The sequence below is a fragment of the Microtus oregoni genome, unplaced genomic scaffold (genome assembly GCF_018167655.1).
Source record: "Microtus oregoni isolate MIOR12 unplaced genomic scaffold, Mior012 000026F_ref0000081, whole genome shotgun sequence".
NCBI classification, from domain to species: Eukaryota; Metazoa; Chordata; class Mammalia; order Rodentia; family Cricetidae; genus Microtus; species Microtus oregoni.
In genome coordinates, this window is record NW_024543085.1 from 27595466 (window position 1) to 27619089 (window position 23624).

At 48.1% G+C, this 23624-nt stretch overlaps 1 protein-coding gene across 1 annotated transcript in view; it reads right to left on the reverse strand.

Moving 5' to 3' along the window:
* The window catches only part of Plxna4 (plexin A4), a 454568-nt gene that overhangs the window by 68435 nt on the left and 362509 nt on the right, over positions 1–23624 (reverse strand). Inside the window, exons 10-13 of the mRNA XM_041675360.1 lie at positions 13545–13745; positions 5993–6089; positions 5446–5636; positions 1380–1531 (exon numbers count right to left, since the gene is read on the reverse strand). Coding sequence (XP_041531294.1) covers positions 1380–1531; positions 5446–5636; positions 5993–6089; positions 13545–13745 — 641 coding nt within the window. The remainder of the gene's footprint in view (positions 1–1379; positions 1532–5445; positions 5637–5992; positions 6090–13544; positions 13746–23624) is intronic.

A 23624-nucleotide genomic window follows, 5' to 3' on the forward strand; every position in this document is an offset into this window, starting at 1 on the left:
CATTCTCTATCACTCCGTGGATCTAACTGATACTGCGGGGTTTTCATCATCGGGCTTTACAATAATACTGCTGACGCCTGCTCTGTGGCCGGGGCTGTAAGCTCCCCCACATTGTGCCCTATCAGCATATAAAGCTGGCTCTGCTGTGATTTCAGAAAATTCTCACAGAAGTGTAGGTGCCACGGATAGATGTTTGGGTCACTAAGCGATGGTCGATGAGGGGGCTGATTCCAAGTCACTGTGGACTCTTCTGTTCTACAGATGTTGTGGGATCGCCGTAATGGAAGTCAGGAGGAATTGGCACATGCACCATCTCTGTGGTTCTGAATCCTCCGGTCCAGCAAGCAGACATGCAGGGCACTGCCAGGCCTAAGGGAGACGCTGTCAGCAGCCCCCGTGGAATGTTCACAGGACAACTGATAATGTTATAGTCTGGGTGGCACAGGATGGAATACAGATTCCACTACGCTGGCCATCATTCCATAGCTCTGTTTGCTGGGCTGGGAAGGGGTGTTTGCTTATTGACCAGACAATGCACGGCTCACTGGATATCCTCCACTAGGTGGGTTAAGGGTCAAGGTCATCTGTTGAATGACCCTTTTGCGCAGGGTTTGCAAAGAGAAAATTTAGCCAAGGAACTCACAGGCCTGAGAATAAGTTTGAGATTTCATTTTCAGCCTCCGCGTAGGATAGCCCAGGGCTAGCTTACCTGTGGGGAAGCTCATGGGGAGTTAGAGACAATAGAGGGAATTGAATTCACACTCCCTGGAAGACTTTAATTTTGCTCTTTCTCACCTCTTTCTCTCTGTACCCTGCCCCCAGTAGTCAGCAGTGGTTTTACTTGCCCCCCCCCCAGTTACTTCCCATCCTTGTCTCTAGCTCCCTAGTACAGCACCTCAGAAGTACACAAGGCAAAGAGCTGAGGGTTACCTGTAGTCACCCTAAAATGTTAGTTGTATCCTAAGCCCTCCCCTCCAACCTGGCTCAGAGTTTGCCATTAATCAATCAGTTCTTACTCTGCAAGTCCCAAATCTGAGCCATTTGAGCCTTCATATGGCACCACCAATGGGAAATCTTATACCAAGAAACTTTATTTGGTGATTATTTAAAGGGGGCCCATCACTGGGATGATCTATATAAAGTCATCTTTGGGCTATGTGTATAAGGTGTATATGAGACACAAATGAATTTTGTTAGACTTAGGGCCCATCCCCAGGATATCTCATTATGTCTATTCAAACATTCTAAAGTCTGAAGAAAAAAAAAATCCCCAATCCAAAACACTTCTGGTCCCAAGTATTGTGATCATCTCAAGCCTGTGATACCACATCCCCCCTTCCCCTTTGGTTGCCTCCACATCCCAGGAGGCTTTCACTTACTGTTCTGCAGGGATGTAGCCATCCACCAAGGGAGTGCATTCCACACCAGCCACCTTGACATGGGAAGCAATGTCCCGGAATTCCAAGCCCAGGTTCTCCCCTCGGATGGTGACCTTGGTGCCCCCTTCCCGAGGGCCCGTCACTGGGATGATCTGCAGAGAAGAGAGAGGTGATCCTTCAGGCCCCAAGAAGCACCACTGCCTTCTTGCTACAGAGGGGACATGGCCCTTTATGCTTCTGTGCATACTTCTTCAGCAGGTGCAGAAGGCATGTGGATGTCAATGGGTGCTATCCTTGGGTAAAGAGGTCTGTGTTTCTCTGTGGCGCTCAAGCCCCTGGTCTATCTTCCTATCTCACAGAAGAAGAGAATATGACTGCAGAGAAAATCAGGATGGACTTCTGGCATCCAATACAACCCTCTTATCTGCCAAGAACCACTTGTACCTAGGACCATCGCATCCACTCCCCACACCAAATGTCTAGTCTGCATAATCACAGGTTGCTTCTCTTCACTGAAAGTCCAAGGCACCTGCCATACTCCTTCTGTGACAATCGCTATTCAGGTTGAGTTCCCCATTCTCCCACCCAGCCCCCTTTGACCTTAAGTCTCCAAGAGCCAGAGTTGTCTCCAGTTGCCCCTGCCCGCCTTTCTTGTCAGTGGCAGCATCTCTCTTCAGAGCATTTGGCAATACCATTTATTTACCTTCCTTGTTGGCTTGGTTGCCATGGTAGAGGTTTGAATTCAGACTTTACACTGGTCAGAGTGACTGTCCTTTCCTCCAGAGATGTCACCGTGGATGTTAACGCTCATAATTAGAAGGCAGGGAGCTGTCAACTAGGACCTGGCTTACTTTGTGGTACGGACTGTGGACATCTAATTGTTACTTCCCACAGTAAGGCCTTTTTCCGTTCCTGGTTCTCAGAGCACTACACCTGAAGTGAGGTCCCCGAGGGAGAATCTGAGTGGCAAGTCTCTAGTTTTTTCTAGAATGTTCCACTACCCCATTCTGAAAGGGTTACACATGGGGCACTTTCCTGGATGGCTGGTAAAGTTGGAAGAACCAAAGGCACTAGACTGGGCTCCCCTAGTGGCAGTTTTTCTAGGGGGAGACTGTTCATTAACCAAAGAGCAGCAACTTCCTTCCTCTTACATATCTCTTTATGGAGACAGCATGCTTATGGTGTGAGAGTTTTTATGAACACGTTGCCATCACAGTAGAAAACAGTTTCAGTGCAGAAATGGACCCATTTTTGCTCAGGTGAGGTGGTCAGATGTGTGGAAGGCAGGGGGAGAGTGCTTAGGTTCTCCCCCAATGCTCGCCCAGATGGCGAGTCCCCAGTGCATCCCTAACACTTGGTGGGGGTGCCAGCACGAAGTTCCAGCCCTGGCTTGCCATCCTGTAAGAGGGGTTATCTTTGGACTGGTCCATGGTCCCCTGGAGGGGTGGTGCCAGGTTGGAGGCAGTGAATCGCCCCTACCCAAGGGAGATTATTTAATTTGTCACCTTTCCTATGATTTTCTTGGAACCAGGCCAAGGAGAAAGCAAATATAGCTGATAGGTTTCAGTGCATTGTGAGCCGCCATGTGCCACAGCCCCAGGGATGGGTAGCTGGTAGCAGCATGAGGGCAGTGGCTCCACAGAGGAGGTTCAGGGTTGGGAAAGGGCTGGAAGAGAGAGGTAGGGATGTGAGATAGTGAGTTGGAGGGCATTTGTCTGCCCCCTGCCCAGTTCTCCAGCCTGGAAGTCACCATAGACAACGGAGTGAACTTGGGGGCTCAGGGAAGTCCCAGTTTTGAGATTACCATCGCCAGGAATGCCGAAGATGAACGGTCTCAGGTGAGGGATGCATTTGGAAGGCCACCCTGAGGTAGCTGAGGGGGTTCTATCATAGTAGTCAATACCGTTTCTGCTCAGACCCATCCCAGTGGCACAGTTTGTAAGGCGTGCATGTCCCTTCTCTGTGTAAAGGAGAACATGAATCTGGGAATCAGGATTTGGGAGGCACACTGCTTTCTTTATACTCTAGCTACTGTGGCTCTGACACTACTCTTCTCTGGTAGAGGAAGAAAATAACCTTGGCCTTCACAGGTGTGAAGGGTTGAACTGTGCTCACCACCCCACCCCTGCCACTTCATAGGTGGAGGTCCTAACTATGCTCCTTCCTCCATTCATAGGGGGAGGTCCTAACTATGCTCCTTCCTCCATTCATAGGGGGAGGTCCTAACTATGATCCTCCCTCCATTCATAGGGGGAGGTCCTAACTATGATCCTCCCTCCATTCATAGGGGGAGGTCCTAACTATGATCCTCCCTCCATTCATAGGGGGAGGTCCTAACTATGCTCCTTCCTCCATTCATAGGTGGAGGTCCTAACTATGCTCCTTCCTCCATTCATAGGGGGAGGTCCTAACTATGATCCTCCCTCCATTCATAGGGGGAGGTCCTAACTATGCTCCTCCCTCCATTCATAGGGGGAGGTCCTAACTATGCTCCTCCCTCCATTCATAGGGAAAGGTCCTAACTATGCTCCTCCCTCCATTCATAGGGGGAGGTCCTAACTATGCTCCTTCCTCCATTCATAGGGGGAGATCCTAACTATGATCCTCCCTCCATTCATAGGTGGAGGTTCTAATTAATCTTATGACTTAGTTGCTTTTCTTGTTACCTGAGAGAAGCAACTTACAGGGGAAAATGATCCATTCTGGCTGATGGTTACAGAGGTTATATCTATTATGGTGGGGAAGGCATTGCAGAGGACTTGATCTCTGGTAACAGGAGCATGTGGCAGCTGCTTATGGCACGGTATTGTCCATGAAGCAGAGAATTCAGAAGGAAGCTGGGCTCTAAATCTCAATGTGTATCCTCTAGGGACCCATGTCCCCCAGCTTGGTTCCACTTCCTAAAAGGTTTACATTCTCCTAAAACATAACCACCACCTGGGGACCAAGTGTCCAAACACAGGAGCCTGTAAAAGACATTTCATATTCAAACCACAGTATCCTAGTACCTCAGAATGTAACTTTAGGCAGCAATAAGTCTTTACAGAGACCATTAAGCATAAAGGAGGTCATTAGTATAGGCTTTAACCCTTGTGATCATTGTGCTATTGAGAGAGAGAGAGAGAGAGAGAGAGAGAGAGAGAGAGAGAGAACCAGAACACACGGAGATGTGCATAGAGGGAGACATGAAGGGGGCACAGTTGACATCTAACCTCCTTTGAAAGCAACCAATCCTGCCAATGTCCTGATCTTGAACTCCTACCTCCAGGATAGTGATACTTTAAGCTACGTGGTTTGTGATGCTTGATTACAAAACCCCAGGAGCCCAATATAACAGGGCTTATGTGCCTACTAACCAGGGATGTGAAGGGACTATGCAGACTCCAAAGCATTTCACATATCCACAGTCTAGGACCATGGTCACCATTGCTCAACATGGAATGGAAACATTAGCAAAACTGAGCAAAGCTGGGTGTGTCCTCCTGATTGACAGATGCATATACAGCTGCTTACTTCCTCCTCTTTCCCCTCTTCTCCATCAACCTCATTTTCATAATGAGCATCCTCCAAATCCAAGAGATAGTAAGCACCTACTGTGTGCTAAGCCCTGTTCCTGGGGTGATGGGAGGATTATATTAGATGGGATCCTAATGTTGGGGAACAGACAACAGGAGACTTGCATTTCTCTTTCATTTTAAGAAGAGAGCAAGGATCTGAAGCCTGGTGGAAGAATACCTTAGGTAAGCCACCTCACCCCAGTCAGAAGTATAGAATGGGCAGGAGACAGAACTGCCCATATAAATCTCAGGGGCAGTAATTCCCTGATGCATTTTAATGGTGATGAGTAAGAAGGATAGAAAGTTCTCTGAACCAAGCCTAAGCGTCCATAGAATCTATAAAGGAAAATGAAAAACGCCCAGCCAGTCAGAGCACCCAAGTCTACCTGGTGACCACAAGGGTTGATCAATCCCATATAGCCAGGCATTGTCTTTAAAGCCCTGGTCCCTAGCAGGCTACAGAGTGGCTTGGCAGCCTGGAGTGAGCTACAGGCCTGGCAGCGGCTTACCTCTGTGATCCGAGGGTTGGTGCATTTGCTGTTGGCTCCCGACAGTTCCAGCCACCGGCTCTCATGGGCAGGGCAGTGTTGGCGCAGGGTGCACTGGCCTGGGCTCTGGCACCAGCCACACTCAAAATCTGGGTCAGCTTTGAGGCACAGCCCACAGCTCTCACGCATGGCCCCGCACTTGTATAGGTAAACTGTGGAAGACAGGGACAAGAGGCACTTTGGGATGAGGACGGACTGAGAATGGCTACAGGGGAAACTGTGGGTCCCCATTTGGTCTCAGCTATCCTTCCATCAAACTCCTGTCCCTCTGTCCCACCCCTGGGAGCCACCACAGTGCAGAACCTGGGTCCAGAATGGCAGGGAAACGTGGATGGACAAGAGCTAGGTTTGTGAAGGAAAGACTCAAAGCCCAAGGGAGATTGATGGGTGCTGGGAGGTGGGGATGAGATGATGACCCAAGAAGGCCACGCTGCTCTGCTTTCTTCTTCTCTCCCCTGCCCCACTCCCACTCCTCATGCCTTTTCTACCGGCCTTAGCCTCTTCACACCTTTATTCTGAGCCGGGTTGTCAATGTTGAAGTGCCCATTCCACACGACTGTCAGCTCCACAGGCAGGTTGTTGATCTCCATCCCTTCATAGGAATACTGCAACCAGATTGGGGGTGGGGGTGTGGAAAGAGCAAAAAAAAATGTTACAGAGATCTCTATGGAGACCCGAGTGCTTAGCCCGGGGCCCCATAGAGCACACAGGGTTCAGGACTAGCCATGGCTGTGCATATGTGTATTTTCTTGAATACAGACGCATGTACATGGTCAGATGGAGATGATGAAGGCAGGGAAGAGGATGCTGACTCAGAGATGCCAGGCACAGCATGAAGGCTCTGTGTGTGGCAGCCCCTGCTTTGCTTCCCACTGCAGTTACTGGTCAGTGAAGAGAAGGGCAGTGAGCAGAGGAAACCCAGCTTGCCACGGGCATCAGTGTTAAAAGTACCTGGTGCTATTATTATTATTATTATTATCATCATCATCATCATCATACCAGCAGACTTTCCTGTCACAGCGGGTAGGACAAAGGACTGGAGCTGTGACATACTTTTCTGTACAGGAAGGGCTAAGGACTGGCATTTTGTTGGTTAGAAGTTAGGCTTGCAAATCCAATGGGCTCTCTCAGCCCAGAGTCAAGGGTTGGAGGGTCTGAACTTCTATGGCTGTGGGTGGATCTCAAGGGAGATGGTAGAAAGTGTCCCTTCTCCAAGATGGCTGTAGCACTTCCAGTGATCAGGAGGGGAAATCAGCCACACACACTGGACGTCCCGGCCTGGCGAGAATTTCTGGGGCTGGAATCCAAGCCTCTGTCACTGGGCAAGAGTAGATCTGTTGTTTGTTGTAGCAGCTTCTAAAGCCTAGAGAATTACCCCATGCCTTGAGTTACAGAATAAACTACACGGTGAGTGTGCTGGGGGTTCTTTAACAAGCAGTGTGTGCCGTCAGGCCTCTTCAGGTTTAATCCTAACATTCAAACATTTTAACTTCCCTCTTCCGAGCAGCAAAAACCCAGCTCAGCCAAAAACAGTTGGCATTCCCCTGAACATGGAGACGCTCCCAGCACACTGTTGACCCTCTCACTCAGCAGTTCTGTGACTGACACCTGCTGGGTACGGAGGAGAAAGCAAAGGCCCCTTGCCCCGAGGAAATGACAGCAGAGGCTTTGGTTCAGTATGGCTGTGACCCCCAAATCTGAGAAATATATTGAAGAGCCCCCATTAGTTACCTGAAACCTCAGAGACCATCTAACTCTATGCTGTTTTTATTTTGCACATGCACACCAATGATGTAGGCATAATTAAGGCACAGTAAAAATAAAAAATAAATAAAATACAATAAAAAAGTAGAACAATTACAACACACTGTAAAGTCACACGCATATTCTCCCTTTTCTCCTCTCTATCAAACTGGTAACTTCGTATCTGTTAACATGATAACCAAAAGCTTGTATAGTGGCCTATATGCCTTTAACCCAGCCAGAAGTAGGAGGATCTCTGTAAACTTGAGGCCAGCCTGGTATACACAGTGGGTTTCAGGCCAGCCAAGGTTACCTTGTCTCAATAAGCTAACAAAACCAACACGATAACCAAGTTGTTTACTAAGTAATCAACAGTCTGGTAGCATATATGGGATAGATACAGGAGACAAAGGCTTGGCTCATTTCTGCGATGCAGGAAAAAAGGGGGAGGAGTCAATTCCATTTTAAAACTATTTCTGGGATTTTTCCATTTAATGATTTTTGGTTGTGGCTGACAATGGGTTACGATGAAAAGTAAAATTATAGGCAGGGGAAGGCAACTACCCAGGGACTGAGCTATGTGTTAGTCAGGCTGGGTTTTGTTTAGCAGTTTCTCCTGAGATTGGAACATTGCTTTCTGCAGGGAAGCTGTTTAATCAGGTAGGTAATCAACTCAAAACAGCATCAGGAAGTACCCTAAAGTAACAAGATTCATTTGGCCCCTCCCTCTCAGAGTAAGCAATAAAGTTGCAAAGAAGATTCTCAGACTAGACAAACTGCAAAGACTCCAAGGCCACAGCAGTTGCCTGGAAGAATCAGAGACTGACAGACCTGCCTGACAGAGATCAAGACCAACCTTATACATCTGGAAAAGACACTTTCCAACATGTTGAGCTAACTGCAGGCTGTGCAGTGGGCTCCAGGTTTCCAGCTTTGTGAGCTGTCACCCAGGAGTGAGCTTTGGTAATCCAGCTGCCTTTGAGTCATTTCTGCTCCTGGGAGTAACCCCTCACCCATACTCCTGTAAGTAACACCAATAAATCGCATGGATTCACCAAATTGGACTTCAGTGGTATCCATATATTGGTCTGTCATGGGGTCCCTGTTTGGGATAAGGAGACATGTATGTTGCTATCTCTCCAGGAAATTTTTTCACACAGCACAGGGTCACCCCACATTATGTCACTCCAGCCCCTGGGAGTGGACATTAGAACGAGGAGTGAGATGCAAAACCTAGGACCCTACCCCAGAAATGGCTAATTCCACTATCTGGAGATGGACGTGTTTGGAAAGAGTTTTCCTGTGGCTCTTGTAATGACCACGAATTAAGAATCCTGCCAGAAGTCGGAAGTCAGGGGCTGCCCAGAAGAGGGAGCATTCTGTAAAGGAAGGTGCCCTCCTTCATGTGAAAGAGAGCAGTGGGGCTCTGGCTGACCTCTTTCCTGGTCCCCTTCTTCTTCTTTGCAGGTCGATAGACCCCAGTGAGTGAGGTGACTAAACGTGGCCATCTGATCTGGTCTACCAACTGAACACCTGGCAGCAATGGCCATCCGGAGACTTGGATTTGGAAGGGTGCTGGTGTGGCTACGTCAGGCTTGAAGCCCAGCTTCTATCCTTCAAGGCCATGCTAGCCAGGACCCAGTGTGGGAACAGCACATGTTGACTAGAATGGAGTTCGCCTGATGTCGATGAAGTCTTCAGGCCCCTTTCCAGATGGTTCTGAAATGGCCCAGGAAGGAAGACAAGAAATTCTTACTATACATGTGTGTGATTGTCTCTGTGTGCAAACATGATTACATGTTCTCTCTCTCTCTCTCACACACACACACACACACACACACACACACACACTCCCAGAGTGGCACATGAGTATGAGCAAATGACCCAAGTTTTGGGTCTCTCATTTGGAAAGTGAGAATTAAGAAACAATCCACACCTTTGATGATTACCACGTGGCCTGAAGATAATACACACAGCTCTGAGCACAGCGTCTGTCACCTGCTCTAAGCCCCAAAAGAGTATTGTGTGTTTTAATCTGCGTGTATACACCTGGGAATGGAACTCTATTTGTGCTGCCTGTGTTTATGTTTATGGCGAATAATAATAGCAGCCATGAACTGAGTGTTTGCATGCCAGACACTTGGTACATATGGAGCTGTATGCACTTGAGGATGCTCATGTGTTCTGGTGTGTACACACGTCTATGTGCGTTTTCCTTTTGAAGAAAATTAAAAGACAAGAGGCTATGGGGGATCACATATGCTGGGCAGTGCTTTTCCTTTCTCTCTCCTATTTTCTGAGGTTGCAACTGGGAAATACTGCAGACATCATTAACCCAGGTCCCCCCACCAGCCCTGAGCCTCTAGGGAGGTCACCATGTTCTGGATGTCTGCCCTCTCTAGATGACCTGCATCTATATGGGGCACATAGGGCACAGTAGGAGCTCTCAGTGTGTCCCGAAGCTGGGCAGCTTGGACTTCGGGTTCCCATCCCCGACTTCCCTCACTCTGCCCCACTTAGCATTTATATAGTTCTCTGTAATCAGCAGGCAGTTTGTCTGTGCAAAGTTCAGGGCTGCACAGGACACAGAATGCAGGGACCAGAGGTTACAGGCTCCAGAAGGTCAGGAGGTTAAGTGTCTCAATCAAGGCTGGCATACTGCGATCCCTCTAGTCGATGACTTCTCCATCACCTTGGAGGTGCATGACCCCCAGCTTCCTCTCCTTGTAAGGCAGAGAAGACCTCTGCATGGAGTTATTCCTGCCTCTGAGCACTCCCTTGTCCTGAGTGCTACAAGATGCTTCCAGAGAGTTCTGCTATTTGAATGAATAAGCCAGAAAACCACAAGAGCACACCAGGAGTTGGTTGGGGCGCTGTGTCTATTTCCAGGGCTCTGGCCGGCTTCATGGCCTCTTTCCCTCTTCGACCAGCACTGCAGTGGGCCGGTGCCCTTTGCAGCCCACTCATGCTCGTGACCGCCAGCCTGAGAGGAGGTGGCAGGCTCTATTATTAGCAGCACTTGACATTTTCCTGGAGCCTTGGTCTAAAGTAGGCCAAGCATCCCCACAGTGGCTCCCTCAGTGGCTGCCTGTAACCCGCCCCCCTGCTCCTCCCACTGTCCCCAGGAGCTATAGCCACTGGCACTAGGCCTGTCTCTAAATAGTGGGTCTGGAAGTGATCCCATCTGCATATTGAGGCCAAAGGCATGCCCACTCGAGCAGACTTGCTTTTCAGGGTTCCCCTCTTTCTCTGCTCTTCTCTGATACCTTTGTCACTGATCTGCCAACTAGACTCACTCCCTTTCCCCATCCCAGGTTACTTAAGAGATCACGACAAACAATCCCTTCTACACATTGCCCGGAAGTTGCCCATCACAGGTGCTTTCAGGGACAGCACAAAGCTTGGAATATAATAGTTCCATGGCTGGGGTTTGCTCAACTTTTCGGTTTCAGAGTCACCTCTGTTAACAGAATCCAGAAGATTAATCGGATTCCCCTCTGTTAATCAGAAGCCAGCTGTGCTTCTGTGACTCTGGGAGTAGGGTTTGCCCAGATTAAGGAGGTTACTTGGCATCCTGGCTGAGATCCACATTACCCTGGGATCTACCTGAGACTGCCTCTCAGTCTTCCCAAAATAGGGGCTCCTAGAGAAAGTCAGGCTGAGCCCTCCTGAAGGGTGCGGCCCCAGGGATCTAGTTAGGACAGGGGATTCCTCTTGGATCTATTTCGAAGTTATACCTCCTGCTGTCTCAGTGCCTTGGGAGACTTAAAACTCTCCTATTACTATAGTTAAGTGATAAAGGTCACATGGGCAGAGCTGGCTGAGGGGCCCAGAACTGTCCGTGGTGGCTGGTCAGAACTTTGGCCTCTGGATCCAGCCAGTCACAAGGCTCCACATCTTCTAGAAGCAGACATAGAAGTGTGTGGGACCTAGCACTCTTTTAAGTGCAGAGGCCTCGGCTTGCAGCAAAATCATAGGTAACCATGGGGTTTGAAGAACTGGGTTTCCAGACAAGAGGGTTCCCATGGGGAGCTGTGTTCTTTTTGAGACCTTAAATGCCAAACTCAGAATCAGATGAGACAGATACCTACCCTGTCCTGTCCCCTCTCATGCTAGCACCAAGTGCCTAAACAAGAAGGGACAATCCTGGCCTGGCCGTTTGAGTCCTTTTTCTTGGGTAATTCTAGTGTCACCCTCATATCCAGGGAGTCTCCTGTGCCTACCGAGGGCTCACTGGCAAGCGGTCCTTCCACTATGGTTGCTGAGGACACGGCAATCCAGGCTGATTCTGACTCATCACTGAGGAGGATGAGCAGCTGGTCTAAATCAGCTTCTTCGAAGGTCAGTTAGTCTCCATGGCACAAAGAAAGTTTATAGGGGGCTTATGGGATCAGGTTAGGCTAAGCATGGGGGTCCCAGGAGCATCTTATGACATTGTGACCCTCTTTCTATGACCAAGGTCATAGACTGTCTCCTCATTGCAGACATTTTCCCACGCCCTGCAGCAGCTTCTCCCAGGAAGAGAGGAGGTTTTCCCCAAGGTTTAAAATTTCACTGTATTTGCAGAGGCCAGTGGGGGATCCTGGCTACTCCTCCCCCCACTAGCGCCTTCTTGTCTTGGGGGAGAATTACTTGAGCCAAACCCTTGAGGTGACTTGCTTGACCTTGGAGGTTACTTGCTTGACCTTGGAGGTTGTGAGGAAGTAGTTAATATCTCCTGTGCTTGCAGGTTTAGAACACTGCAGAAATCCGAAAACTAGTCTGGCTGCCCGTGGATGAAACAGGAGAAGAAGCTGTGGGGACAGATCAGCCCCTGCATTGCTGAGTGACACAGAACAAGAATGTGGGCTTTCTGAACCCCATTTCTTCCTGGACTACTTCCTGCAGGAAAAGTAGGGGTGTTCCCATGCAGCCCTTTGTGGGGGACTCTCTAGGCCCTGAGAGTTACACTCTCAAATAAGTGTTTTCCTACTCAATAGCAGCAAGATGAGTGCCTGGAAGATAGCGTGACACAGGAGGGGACCCCAAAGTCAGCCAGCCCCGCTATTCACCTCTATGTGACCTTGAGTAAGCCAATCCCTTTGAGCAGGGGTAGGGTGCCCAGAGCAAATGGAGCTTCAGCTCCATCGTCTGCACTTGCCCTCAGGTGCCCTGTTAAGACTTGCCCACAAATCTAATTTCATGCTTCTTACGTTTCAACCCTAAAGAAGGTACCCAAATTACATCCATCTCAGCTCTCCAAGCATTAATCTGAGCCCCCCAACCTGGGGCGTTTATGTTCTTTCCCTCTCTCTCCTCTTCTTCTGCCTTGCTCTCATTTTTCTCTATTTTCTTTCTTTCTTTCTTTCCTTCCTTCCTGCCTTTCTTTCCTTTTTTTTCTTTCCTTCTTTCCTTCCTTCCTTATTTCTTTCTTTCCTTTTTTTTGAGACAGGGTCTTATTCCATTGCCCACATTAGACCCAGACTTGTGGTGATCCTCCTGCACCAACCTCCCAAATGCTGAGACTATACGAATAAGGCACCACCATAACTGCCTTCTGTCTTCTCTTCTGTACAGTGAAGAACTGCACAGCTTTTCATTGTTGGAGAACACTGTAACTCTGTAAGTCCTTAAACCAACATTAGCTGCTGTCAGGGTGAAGAGAAGGGAGCAGCGTCAAGGCTGGAGGGCAACATGAGAAAGAAAGGGTTAGGCTGGAAGGAAAGAGGAACATCGTCAGGAACACCGAGCTCCTTAGGGATCCAGTGGACAGTTGCTGGCAACCTGGGGACTGCTGACCTTCATTGGCAGAACTTGATCTTAACTATGGAGCTTGTAAACTCTGGGCAGGGGCCAGCTGACCCAAGTCAACTCCCACCCCGTCAGTGGTGCTCTATGGTGACATTTCGTGTGTAATCTGCTAAGATACAGCTTTTCTGTAACTTTAAAGGCAGTGGCAGGCTTCTGTGGGCTCCAATGAAACACTCAGGTCAGGCTGGGTGAGAAGGAAGGGCCTAAGACTTCTAGAGCAGACTTTGAGAAGGAGGGAGTTCAGCTTTCTGTAGCTACATCTGCCCTTAAACAGGGCTCTGGACCCCTACATGGGCCCGACACTACATCTTGTGTAGGTGACCCTCATCACACCATGGCTGCAATCAGAGTCAGCAACTGGTGGACATTATGGTTGCTCTAGAACCCATTCTACCACGGGTTCAGGGACTGGATTGGACAAGCAGAGCAGGAGTAGGGGAAGGATTCAAGTGAGTAGGGAGCCCAGCAGGGCTGAGCTGATGGGGCTCACGGAGGCCCATAGTAATGGGGCCAGCAGGGTAACTCACAGAGGTATTCTGGCACTGCACACTGGAGCTATTGAAGCGCAGGGCAGGAACCCGTTGCTCGGTGTCCTGGATGTTCAAGATGCATTCGTAGCCTCGCTGTCCAGACTGAGGCTGTGGGAGGTTCTTGGCCTTCAGAGTGATGGGCTTGATCACCTCTACTGGAACCAGGATCTTGTCCACTCGCAGCAGCTGGGGGCAGTCCTAGGGACACAAGTCATGGCTCAGTTTGGGCATGTAGGAAACCCTACAAAGACAGTGACTGCTACAAATATTACATAGATGTTGGTCTTTGCTATGGCCTATCCCCAGAGGATTGCATGCCCATCCTCAGACAGCAGGGAAGGAGTACGGGTAAGAAATCTCAAATCTTAGTGTTACCATTTTGAGGCCACTCCTAATGGAATCTATCCTTGACCAGTTCATGTTAATTTTAGTACCAGTTTATACCCCAGATCTCTAGCAGGTCTGTGGGCCCCTCCTAATTCCTTTCCTTCCTTGGCAGAGAATGATCCTGCTGCCTGAGCATCCTGATCCTCTGGGGACTCATGGCATCTTTGCCTGCCAAGTTCCAGGCAGCCAGGAGTTAGGACAGATGGACCATATGGGAAGCTACACACGGAGGCAGCAGCCTGGTCCTCAGCTTGGCCCATAGAACTCAAATCTGGAACACAGCTGGGAACCTAAGGGAGCCTCTCGTATGTGGGCTGAGTGGCATTAGGCGATGCTCTGGAATAGAATTTGGTGGGCTCCTCAGTCTAGAAGTTTCCGACTAAGCTCTGAGGATGGTTGGCACTGAGGAAATGCCCCCCCCCCCCGAGCAGATACGCAGCGCTGATCTTTGATGCCTGCAATAGCACTGTTAACCATGCAACCACAGAGGGGCTTTGCCAGGGAAGAAATGAATCACCGTGTCCCTTTCTTTGGAAACAATCAGCACTAACTTGAGAGGCCAGAATGAGCCTGGAGGATAATGGAGTCTGAAGACGGGATGGCTGCTCTGGGCTTTGTGCCAGGAAGTACCCCCCCCCCAGGTTCCACCCTCTCTCTGGGCACTGTCACACCAGATGACCTTTGAACAAGCTGACTGTAGAAAGCACAGCACCCATGCCCTTCCTGGGGATGCTGATACACAGTCTCACTGCTGAGTCTCAGCTGAGGCTGCTGTTCCTCTCCCCAGTACAGGTCTTCTTCATGCGGCGATATTGATTAAAGAAACCATGGGGGAGGCGTATTAGAGGTGTCTTATAGGTAACTGGAGGCTGTCTCTCAAAGCAAATGAGCCTGCTGGCTCCCTATGTCACGGAGAGCTGCACTAGGATAACACTGAGCTTCTAGTCCACCCTAGCACACCCCTGCGCTGAGCTTCAACATCCCTTTGCCCATTAGACAGGACTTGGAGATTGTCCTATTGGATACTGGATAGGACTTGTGCATTTGAGAACAGATCAAAAGAGAACAGCACACAGGGTAATTCCATCCCTTAGGTGTCCCCCAGAACACTGAAAATAGGGACTTAAAGAGATGACTGTAGGCCACATTCACAATAGCATCAACCACAACGGCTGAGAGGCAGAGACACCGTAAGTGTCCATAGATGAATGAATGACAGAATTCTTAAAAATATATAAGTCATACGTACACAATGGAGAAGTATACAGCCTTAAATAGTGTGAAAATTCTGACCCACACAACCATATGGCTAAACACTGAGCACATTGGCCATGTGAAATAAGCTGGCCCCACAGTGACAAACTCTACATGATTTCATGTGCACAGGGCAGCTAGAGTAGAGATATTTCAAGACAGAAAGGCAAATGGTGATGGACAAGTAAGGGGAAATGGGCTGTTACTCCATGGGGTGTGCTTAGCTGGGGGCGGTGGGGGTGGTTCTACATAGTGTATATGCACTCAACTGAACTCTCAAAATATGTGAGGATTGTGTTGTTTTCATTATATATTTCACAACCATTAAGATCAACCAACCAAAACTCCTAAAACATAAAGGAGTGGTGAGGTCTCAGGGCAGCAGGGGAGTGGAGGCAAGGACCGAGCACAGTCTTGATCTTCCTCCTACAGGAAGTTTCAAAGTTTTGAAGAGGTGGGTATCTGGGAACTAGGAGATGCCCTCACAGGGAGTCTAAGTGGCTCCAATCCTGCATACCCCTTGCATCCATCTATCTGATCCCCCATGCTCTGACAAGATGCCAATGTGGCATACATAGGCAAGAGGGATGGTTCCATGAAGAGGTTGATGCTTGGGTTCAATAGGGAGGTGTGGGGGGGCTGCTGGACTATGGGCAGCGGTTCCATGATAATGGGGAGTCACGAGCCAGTCCTTGGATACTGCAGAGCCACTTCTGCTTGAGGCTAGGACTGCCTTCCCCCCAGGGAGCTGGACCTGAGACGCATGTGGTGAGAAAGCCAGGGAGTACTGGCACCTCTCCCATCCACATCCCCAGCAAATGTTGCCATCCACGATCAGGCACAGGGAACCTGGAATTCCAGACTCCTCTGAACAAATTGACTGAGCCCTTCCTAATGGAGAAACTGAGTCAGGGAGAGGAAAAGGAATAACTCAGTGTTAGCAGATGGGTGGACAGCTGAAGAAGCCGACTTCTTGCATCCCCATCCTTCCTCCTGCTTGTGGAAGATCAGGTGCCATGGGCAGGTCCCTCTTGGAATGGTATTGCTCAGTCAGTTGGAGCGGTGCGCTCCACGTGAGCTGGGCTGGAGGTCTGCCCTGTCCAGAGATGTCAAGAGCTGAAGCCTTTCTCACTTGTCCCCTGTAAGATTCTCACCAAAGCTTGTTAGAAGTGCTCTAATGAGTCCTGATTAGCAATGGCCCCATAAAGGCCTAGTTTGCATATAAAAAGGTTGGCAGTTCTGAGAGGAAGTTCATTAATAATAATTGGAGAGGCCCAGGGATGGGCTGGACACATCTTCCTCCAAGTAGTGCTGATGGTTGACCCCAGTGCCCCTGCTTAATTGAAATGTAAAATGGCAATTTTCCCCTTGGCAACAAGGCATGAAGAGGCCATCTCCAGCACCCTGCCCTTCCTCCCACCCATCATGCCAGACTGACCTGCTGCCTGCTAAGATGCCAGGTGCAAAACCACCTACAGACTCAAAGCTCAATGGGAAATGTCAGAGAAAGTGCCACACTCCCCCCAGGACTTGAGTCTGAAGCCCTGTTTCCCAGCCCAGGGCCTTAGGAACACTGACACCATAGTCATCAACATTTGGGGTGCTGGGAATTAAGTTATGGAGTCCTCGTTTGCTTCATCTGGTTTCAGAATCAATAAGGGTGCATTTGTCATTGGCTGGCTTAACTCCGGGGATGAGCAATCTTCTTCCAAATGTATGTTCTGAAGATTCTATGAGTTAACATGTGCACAGTGGCTGACTCAGAGAGAAGCATCCAGCATCCAGCAAGTGTTTCCTCTTCCCTTGCCTCCCTCAGCTCAGGTTGGAGTCGGTCCTCCTTCTGTTTCCAGTTTCTACCTCTTGTCCATAAGACTGGTTTAACCCACTCCCATCTCTCTGCCTTTTCCAGAATTATATCATCAGTTTTCAGCATCATTTCCAAGCCTTTTAGACTTCATGTCTCTTGCTAAACCTGACTCATCTCAATACCTTCAACTGCCTCAAGCATAAGAGAAACAGGTAGGGAGGCATGTCCTCTATCCATGGCTCTCCTACTGGAAATCCTCTCTCTGAGATTGTTCTGTTCTAGTAGACAGGACTCTGGAACCTTGAAATGGGTTAGAATGGCATTGTTTTTACTTGTATATTTTACTACCACTAAAACAACCAACCACAAAGGAGCGGCAAAGTCTCAGGGTGGCAAGAGGAGCGGTGGTGAGGACCATAGCCTTGCTTCTCCTCTTAAGGCGATCCCGAAGCTCGAAAGAGATGGATCTCTGGGAACCACGACGTCCTCTTAAAGGGAGTCTATGTGGCCCATCCATGTACCTTACTGCATCTATCTGGTCCTGCATCTATCTATCAGGAGAAGTAGCATTCTGGAGTTACATTGCCACTTGCTCTAAGACAGAAGACCCACTGGCAACCACAGGGCCAAACCCTCTCTTCACCCATAAAATAAAGACCCAGAGTGGACTAGATGATTTTTATGGTTCTGGATATTAAGGCATAATATAAAGTACATATTTTGGGCTTTGCCCTTGGTTTGTGGCACAGAGCTTCTAAAACCCTTGGAGTTTCCTGAATGATTATGGTGACAGGAACTTTCTGTTGTTCTCAATAAGGCCATTTCAACCATATCTGAGTTTAAGCCAGTGAAGAGCTCATCCGAGGATGGGGATTATTTGCTAGCCCAGTGTGGGATGAGAGGATCTTCCCAGATGCTGCAGAAGAGAGAGGGACTAAAGCTTGAGTTCAGTACCAGTGGCCAGGGCAGAACTGGATAGTGGGAGAACCGTTCAAGTACAACATTGCAGTTCAAATAGAACGCACTTCTCCTCTGATCTTATGACTGTTCTGTGGAGTAAGCATGCTGGCTGCACCTCAAGAGGAGTCAATCAGTCATGTCTGCCTAAAGGGACTGCCGTAGGAACCCCACCCAAGGAGCTTAGGAGATGCTCACTCGTGACAAGCACTTGCTGCTCTTGCAGAACCCTGGAGTTTGAATTTTAGCACCCACACCAGGTAGCTCTTAAACCTGGGTAACTCCTCCTTCAAAGGATCTGACGCCCTCTTTCTGCCTCCTCTGCCATGTGCATGCCTCTGTGTACATACACACATAAATAAATAAATAAATAATAAATAAAATAAAGGAACCTCACATGAAAGAATTCCTGGAACTTCCTAGTTGGTGAGCAGGTGAAGGGCCTGAGAGGGTATCCCCATGAAGCAGGAATGAAGACAGTGGGCCCCCTTCCCACAGACCTTGCACCCTACAGTTTTACCTAGCAGTTCCTCTGCATCCTTCTTAGTATCCTTTCTAATAAACCAGAAAATGTAAATAGATGTCTCTCTGAGAGCTGGGACCCCCTGCAACAAAGTATCACATGCAAGGAAGGGGTTTAGGGAGCCCAAGTTACAGCCGGTTGGTCAGACTCACAGGTGACCATATCTAGTGACTTGTGAATGGCATCCTAAGTGGGGGTGAGCGTGTGGAACTGAGCCCTTTGACTTGTGGGATCTGACACCAACTTCAGATCTGAAGCAAATTGTAGGCTTCTTATGAGGCGTCTGGGAAAGATGAGAGAAGAACTCAGCAAGGAAAAATGACCTATGTGATGTCATGAGTGTCACATAAGGAGAAGATCGGTTTGCTGTCCTTTCGGTCCTAGCTCCATCATTAGCCCAATAGATGATCTAAGATTCATCTATAGAATCTTTTTGGCAGCTCAATTTCCCCATCTCTGCAATAGGAGTAAAAATATATTCTCAAAAACAGTGGAGAACAAAGAATAATCACACACACACATACACAAACATCATGATCAAATCTATTTCTTTACAGGCTAACTTTAAAAAATCAATAACAAAAATAGTATCTGCTCAACTAGTTTAAATGTGGTATTTCAAATGCCAATCAACGGAATGAATGATAAAACAGCAAGGGTGACAGGAAACTTTACAAGGAAATATGGTTATTTATCAGCAGGGAAGTATTTTATTATTTTAGTCATTGGTATTTTCAGCCTGGTCACTCCTAGTCCTGGCTACTGGATCTGGTTGGCATCCTGCACTACTCTTGCAATTCTAGCTGATGTGGTTAACTCGGTACAGTTGGAATTCATTCCTTACCCCTACACACATCCCTCCCCATGGGCGCTCTTGTTTTGTAACACAACTCATGTCATCATCCTGATATTTCAATGAAGACAACTCAAATAAGTGGTAACCCCAGCACTCAGAAATGGTGAGTCAATATTTTCTTCTGCTCATCTTATTTCCAGCCACAGATGATTATCTAACCCCACACCGATTCCCTCCAAAACACACTGCCCTTCTCCTTTCAAAGCAGGCGTTTCTTTGAACCATCATTTGAAAGGGGCCAACTCCTGCAGAATGGAAAACACCTGAATTTGACAAGATTATGCGGAGACGTGAATGCAAGCAATAAGAAGCAGTCTCCCTTGGAGGCTGTTTCACCCTGTGGCTGCATTTTGCAGTTGTAAGAATAGACCAAAGATATGGCGGGACAGTGGCTTGAGGCACAAGCAAATATTTAATAGCTTGACATTCTGGAGGTGGGTCCAGATGATTCCGGGTCCACAGACGGGCCCTTTGTATATTGTGGTCTCCACTTCAGTGCACACAAATGAGGGTAGGGGTGCTGAGTGCAGGGAGCAAAGCCAGTGTAGAAAGCGGTAGAGCTGCCTTTCCATCCCCTTGGTCCAGCTTGCCGGTGACTCCTTTGGGCAGAGGTTTCGTAGCATATTTAAATAATTGAACAAGGACATAAAGAATGCTCCTCGGCTGGGAGAAAGAACACTGCCGTCAGGGCTGGGGCTGCCTGGGGCTGCCTAGGGCTAGGGGGACAGACTTGTAGATTTACAGCCCCTGGTGTATTTGCAAGATGAAAGCTCGGTTTCGAGCAGTTGTTATAGTGAAATTGGGAGAATGTAAAGCTCTTGGGGACAGCAGATCTAAAGTGGCTAAGGGAAACATGATTTGCAGGTCACTTCTCCCCCAATACCACTTCAGTCTCTCTACCCCAATCAATTCTAAACAGGAGCCGGCCCTAGTAGCCCTAACAACTCCCCAAATTTATACTCGCCTTCTCAGACCCCTGATGCTCAATACAAAGATGTAATGCACCATATATTTTCTTGCTGTTCCCCAAGTTTATAATGCCATTAGCATGATCTACGATGGGCTGGTTTATGGGGAGAGCGAAGTAATAATACAGAAAGGAAATACCCATAACCTCAAGGGGGAGGGACAAGTGAGATTGATGGAAAGTGCAGTTGTCTGGAGAAATGGCATCCCAGTAATTGAATACCTGACGGGGGGATGTGTGCATGGGTGAGGAACAAGTTTTTGAGCTGGGTTTGGCTTTGTTTTCTCAAAGGAGGGTTAAAGGCATGGCGGAAGTAGATCCCAGGAATGGCTGTCAGATGGAAATAAAGCAGAATCACTGGCCATGGGGGGCAGACTAATTTCTCTCCAAAGTCAAGCTTGGGGTAAATGCTGCTGACCTTTATCTAAGGGTGGATTTCGTTTAGCACCAGAGACAAGCAGCAGTCTTCCTTCCTGGTTCTGTAGTTTTAAAGTGAACTTGACCTTTAGGATTCCAGAGCTCATCATACTGGTCCTAGCGTAAGACGCCCATACCGGTGGCAGTGGATGCTGGGAAACCTTTCAAGGACACCATTGCAGATCAAACTGAATGCATTTCTCCTCTGATCTTAGAACTGTTCTCTGGAGTAAGCACACTGGTTGAACTTCAAGAGGAAGACTAGTACCTGGGACATCCTCTCTGAGATTGCTCACCTGGGAAGCACCAACACACCCGTGACTTTCCTAGCCTGGTCCCTGGAGAACACGGATTCAGTGGTGGTTCACTTTGATTTTTCAGCTCAGATGAGGACAAACAGTGCATCAGCTCACCAAGGACCACCTCCTGCCTGGGGATTTGTTTGCTATAGCAGGTTCATCTTAAGCATCGTTACCAGTTGTGCTCTCCAGGTTGATCTGTTCAGGTGAGGCTGTGCAGGAGCCAGCAACTCTGTCCAGTGCACACAAGGACAGAGGCTCCTGCAGCTCTGTTAATGTCTATCCAGGCAAAGGCCGTTCCAGGAGATGGCAGGAAGCCTTGTGGATACTGGGAGGGGAGGAATGAGAGCAAGCAGGGGCACGCTGTCACCCTAGCATGCTGTCACCTCATCTCTCCTCTCCTCTCCCTTCCCATTTGCTGCCCAGGCTCTAGCAGCCCATCTAAAGGTCTACGTTGTCATCACAATGCCATCATTAGCAGAAACAAAACCATCCCTTGTAACTGGGATATAGTTACTATAAACGACATATGTGACTGGCCATTCTATTCCTAATCATTGTAATTATGCCTGAATACTTGCTGTTCATAACACAACTACAATGGTCCACCAGTTCTCCATTCCAGACCAATAACTTCGCCTGAACGTGCTCTTTGTTCAGGGGGAAAGAAGTAATTCAACACCCCTGGTGATAGCCAGTGAAGCCAGCATCGAAACTGGAAGGGCAAGATGAAAGCATTCCTGGGATACAAGATGATGCAGGGCAGAGCAGACGAAAAGCCACCTGGCAGCCTCACTCATGGCTAAACAAAAGGACCTGATCTGCATAGCTTCACAGGGTAAAGGCGATTCTGAACCTGAGGACTTCCAGAAGAATCGCTGTGGCCCGAGTCTCTCCAGCATTCTGGGGGGTCTTGGTGCAGGTGTCTGGAGGAACTTCAGGCTCTAGGACTATGACTTACCCAGTCAGATACCATTTGGACCTCTAAGCCTTGACTGGACGTGCCCCCGACCAGAACACTCCATAAGAACATTCATTGCACCCTTGCCCTATGAGAACACTCCCTCTGAGTCCTCAAATAGACCCCTTACTTGCTCTCTTTCAAATTTATGGCTTTCTCTCCACTAATTGTTGTTAGATGCATCTATATTTTCCTAAATAGAACCTGCTCAGTCTGAATATGCAGCTCATATACACGTTTTCAGGGCTGACTTTTTGGTATTGGATTACCAATTGTGCTCTTCCCAAGGGATAACTATTTCTCTCACTCTCCGCCTTTCTTAGTTGCCTGTAGTTCTTTGTGTGGGGTTGAGGATTTTCTAGTAGGTTTACCCCCATCCACTTTTCTATGTCTCTTGTCCTTGTTCTGCTCATGTGTAGGCAGTCATGTTGGTGAGACATTATGGGTGTAGTTCCTGATATTCCTAGGAGACAGTCTCACAGCAGACTCCCCAATCCTTTGGCTTTTGAACTCTTTCTGTTCTAACCCTTTTTTTTTAACCTTTCTTCTTTTTAAGTTTGATTTATGTCAGGTATTTGCATTAGTATCAGAAATCTGATCAACACCGTAGCAAAAGTTTAGATGATTAGTCCTTGAATAACTTCACTGGCATCAGAAAAAACACTGCTCAACAAAACCCTCGTTTTGTATCCTTTATTCCTGCTATAGTTTATGTCAGGAAACAAACAAAAGCCAATGGCATTAAAAAATGCTACATTTACACTAGGAGGCAGGGATTCTGTTTCAGGTTCTGAAAACAATGGCCTTTTCTCACTGAACCCAAATAGCTAGTCTTAGTCAATGGTTCATAATGTTTATTTACTTAGTTTCCGTTAGGTACATCCTCTGGGAAGATGTTACCACAGCAACCAGATAAGATAATCAACTTAGCCTCTTCCTCTAGGCTCCCTACAAAATGGCCCTGAGAAGCAAACTCTTAGAACTTTTTTCTCTTAAATTAGGTCAAAATCTAAGACAAAGAAGAGCCAAAGTTCTTTCCATACCATACCGTGACAGGGAGAAATGGAAGATTCTGAGTTATGCTGGAGTCTCATGGTTACCATGTCCAGCTAATGGAAAACGGAAAGAATTGAAGGGTAATGGCAACATCTGGATCTGTCTCCATGCCCTGGTAATTAGCCATATTCTTCAAAGCCTTCTCCTTTCTCGGAAGCCCTGGTATCCAACCCTTTGAGTGGCCATAGATCCCCAGCAGATGTTAACAAAGCCAGGCATAAACAAGGTACCATCACTCACAGAAACTCTGCCATTGTTCTGGGAAACTTGGTAGTTCTTTGCTTTTTTTTGGTTCTTTTAACCTTTCTTTCTAAACATCAAAGACTACTTTGCCACAAGAGGAAAGGGAAAGAAAACAAGAAAGAAAGAGAAAAAATTGCAAGCTTCCTCCAAGGTAAGGGGGTGGTGGGAGGCGTTTGCAACCCACAAAATCCATTGCTTTTGCTCTCCAATCAGTCTTGGGCCTTTCTGCTCCCAAACCTTGGTCAGGTTTACTTATTTGGAGAGTGGAGAGAACCTGAGAGCCACTTTGTCTGACTTCTATCATGCTCCTGACAGATTTTAGATAGGTGTTTCCTGGAGCCTTGACCTCT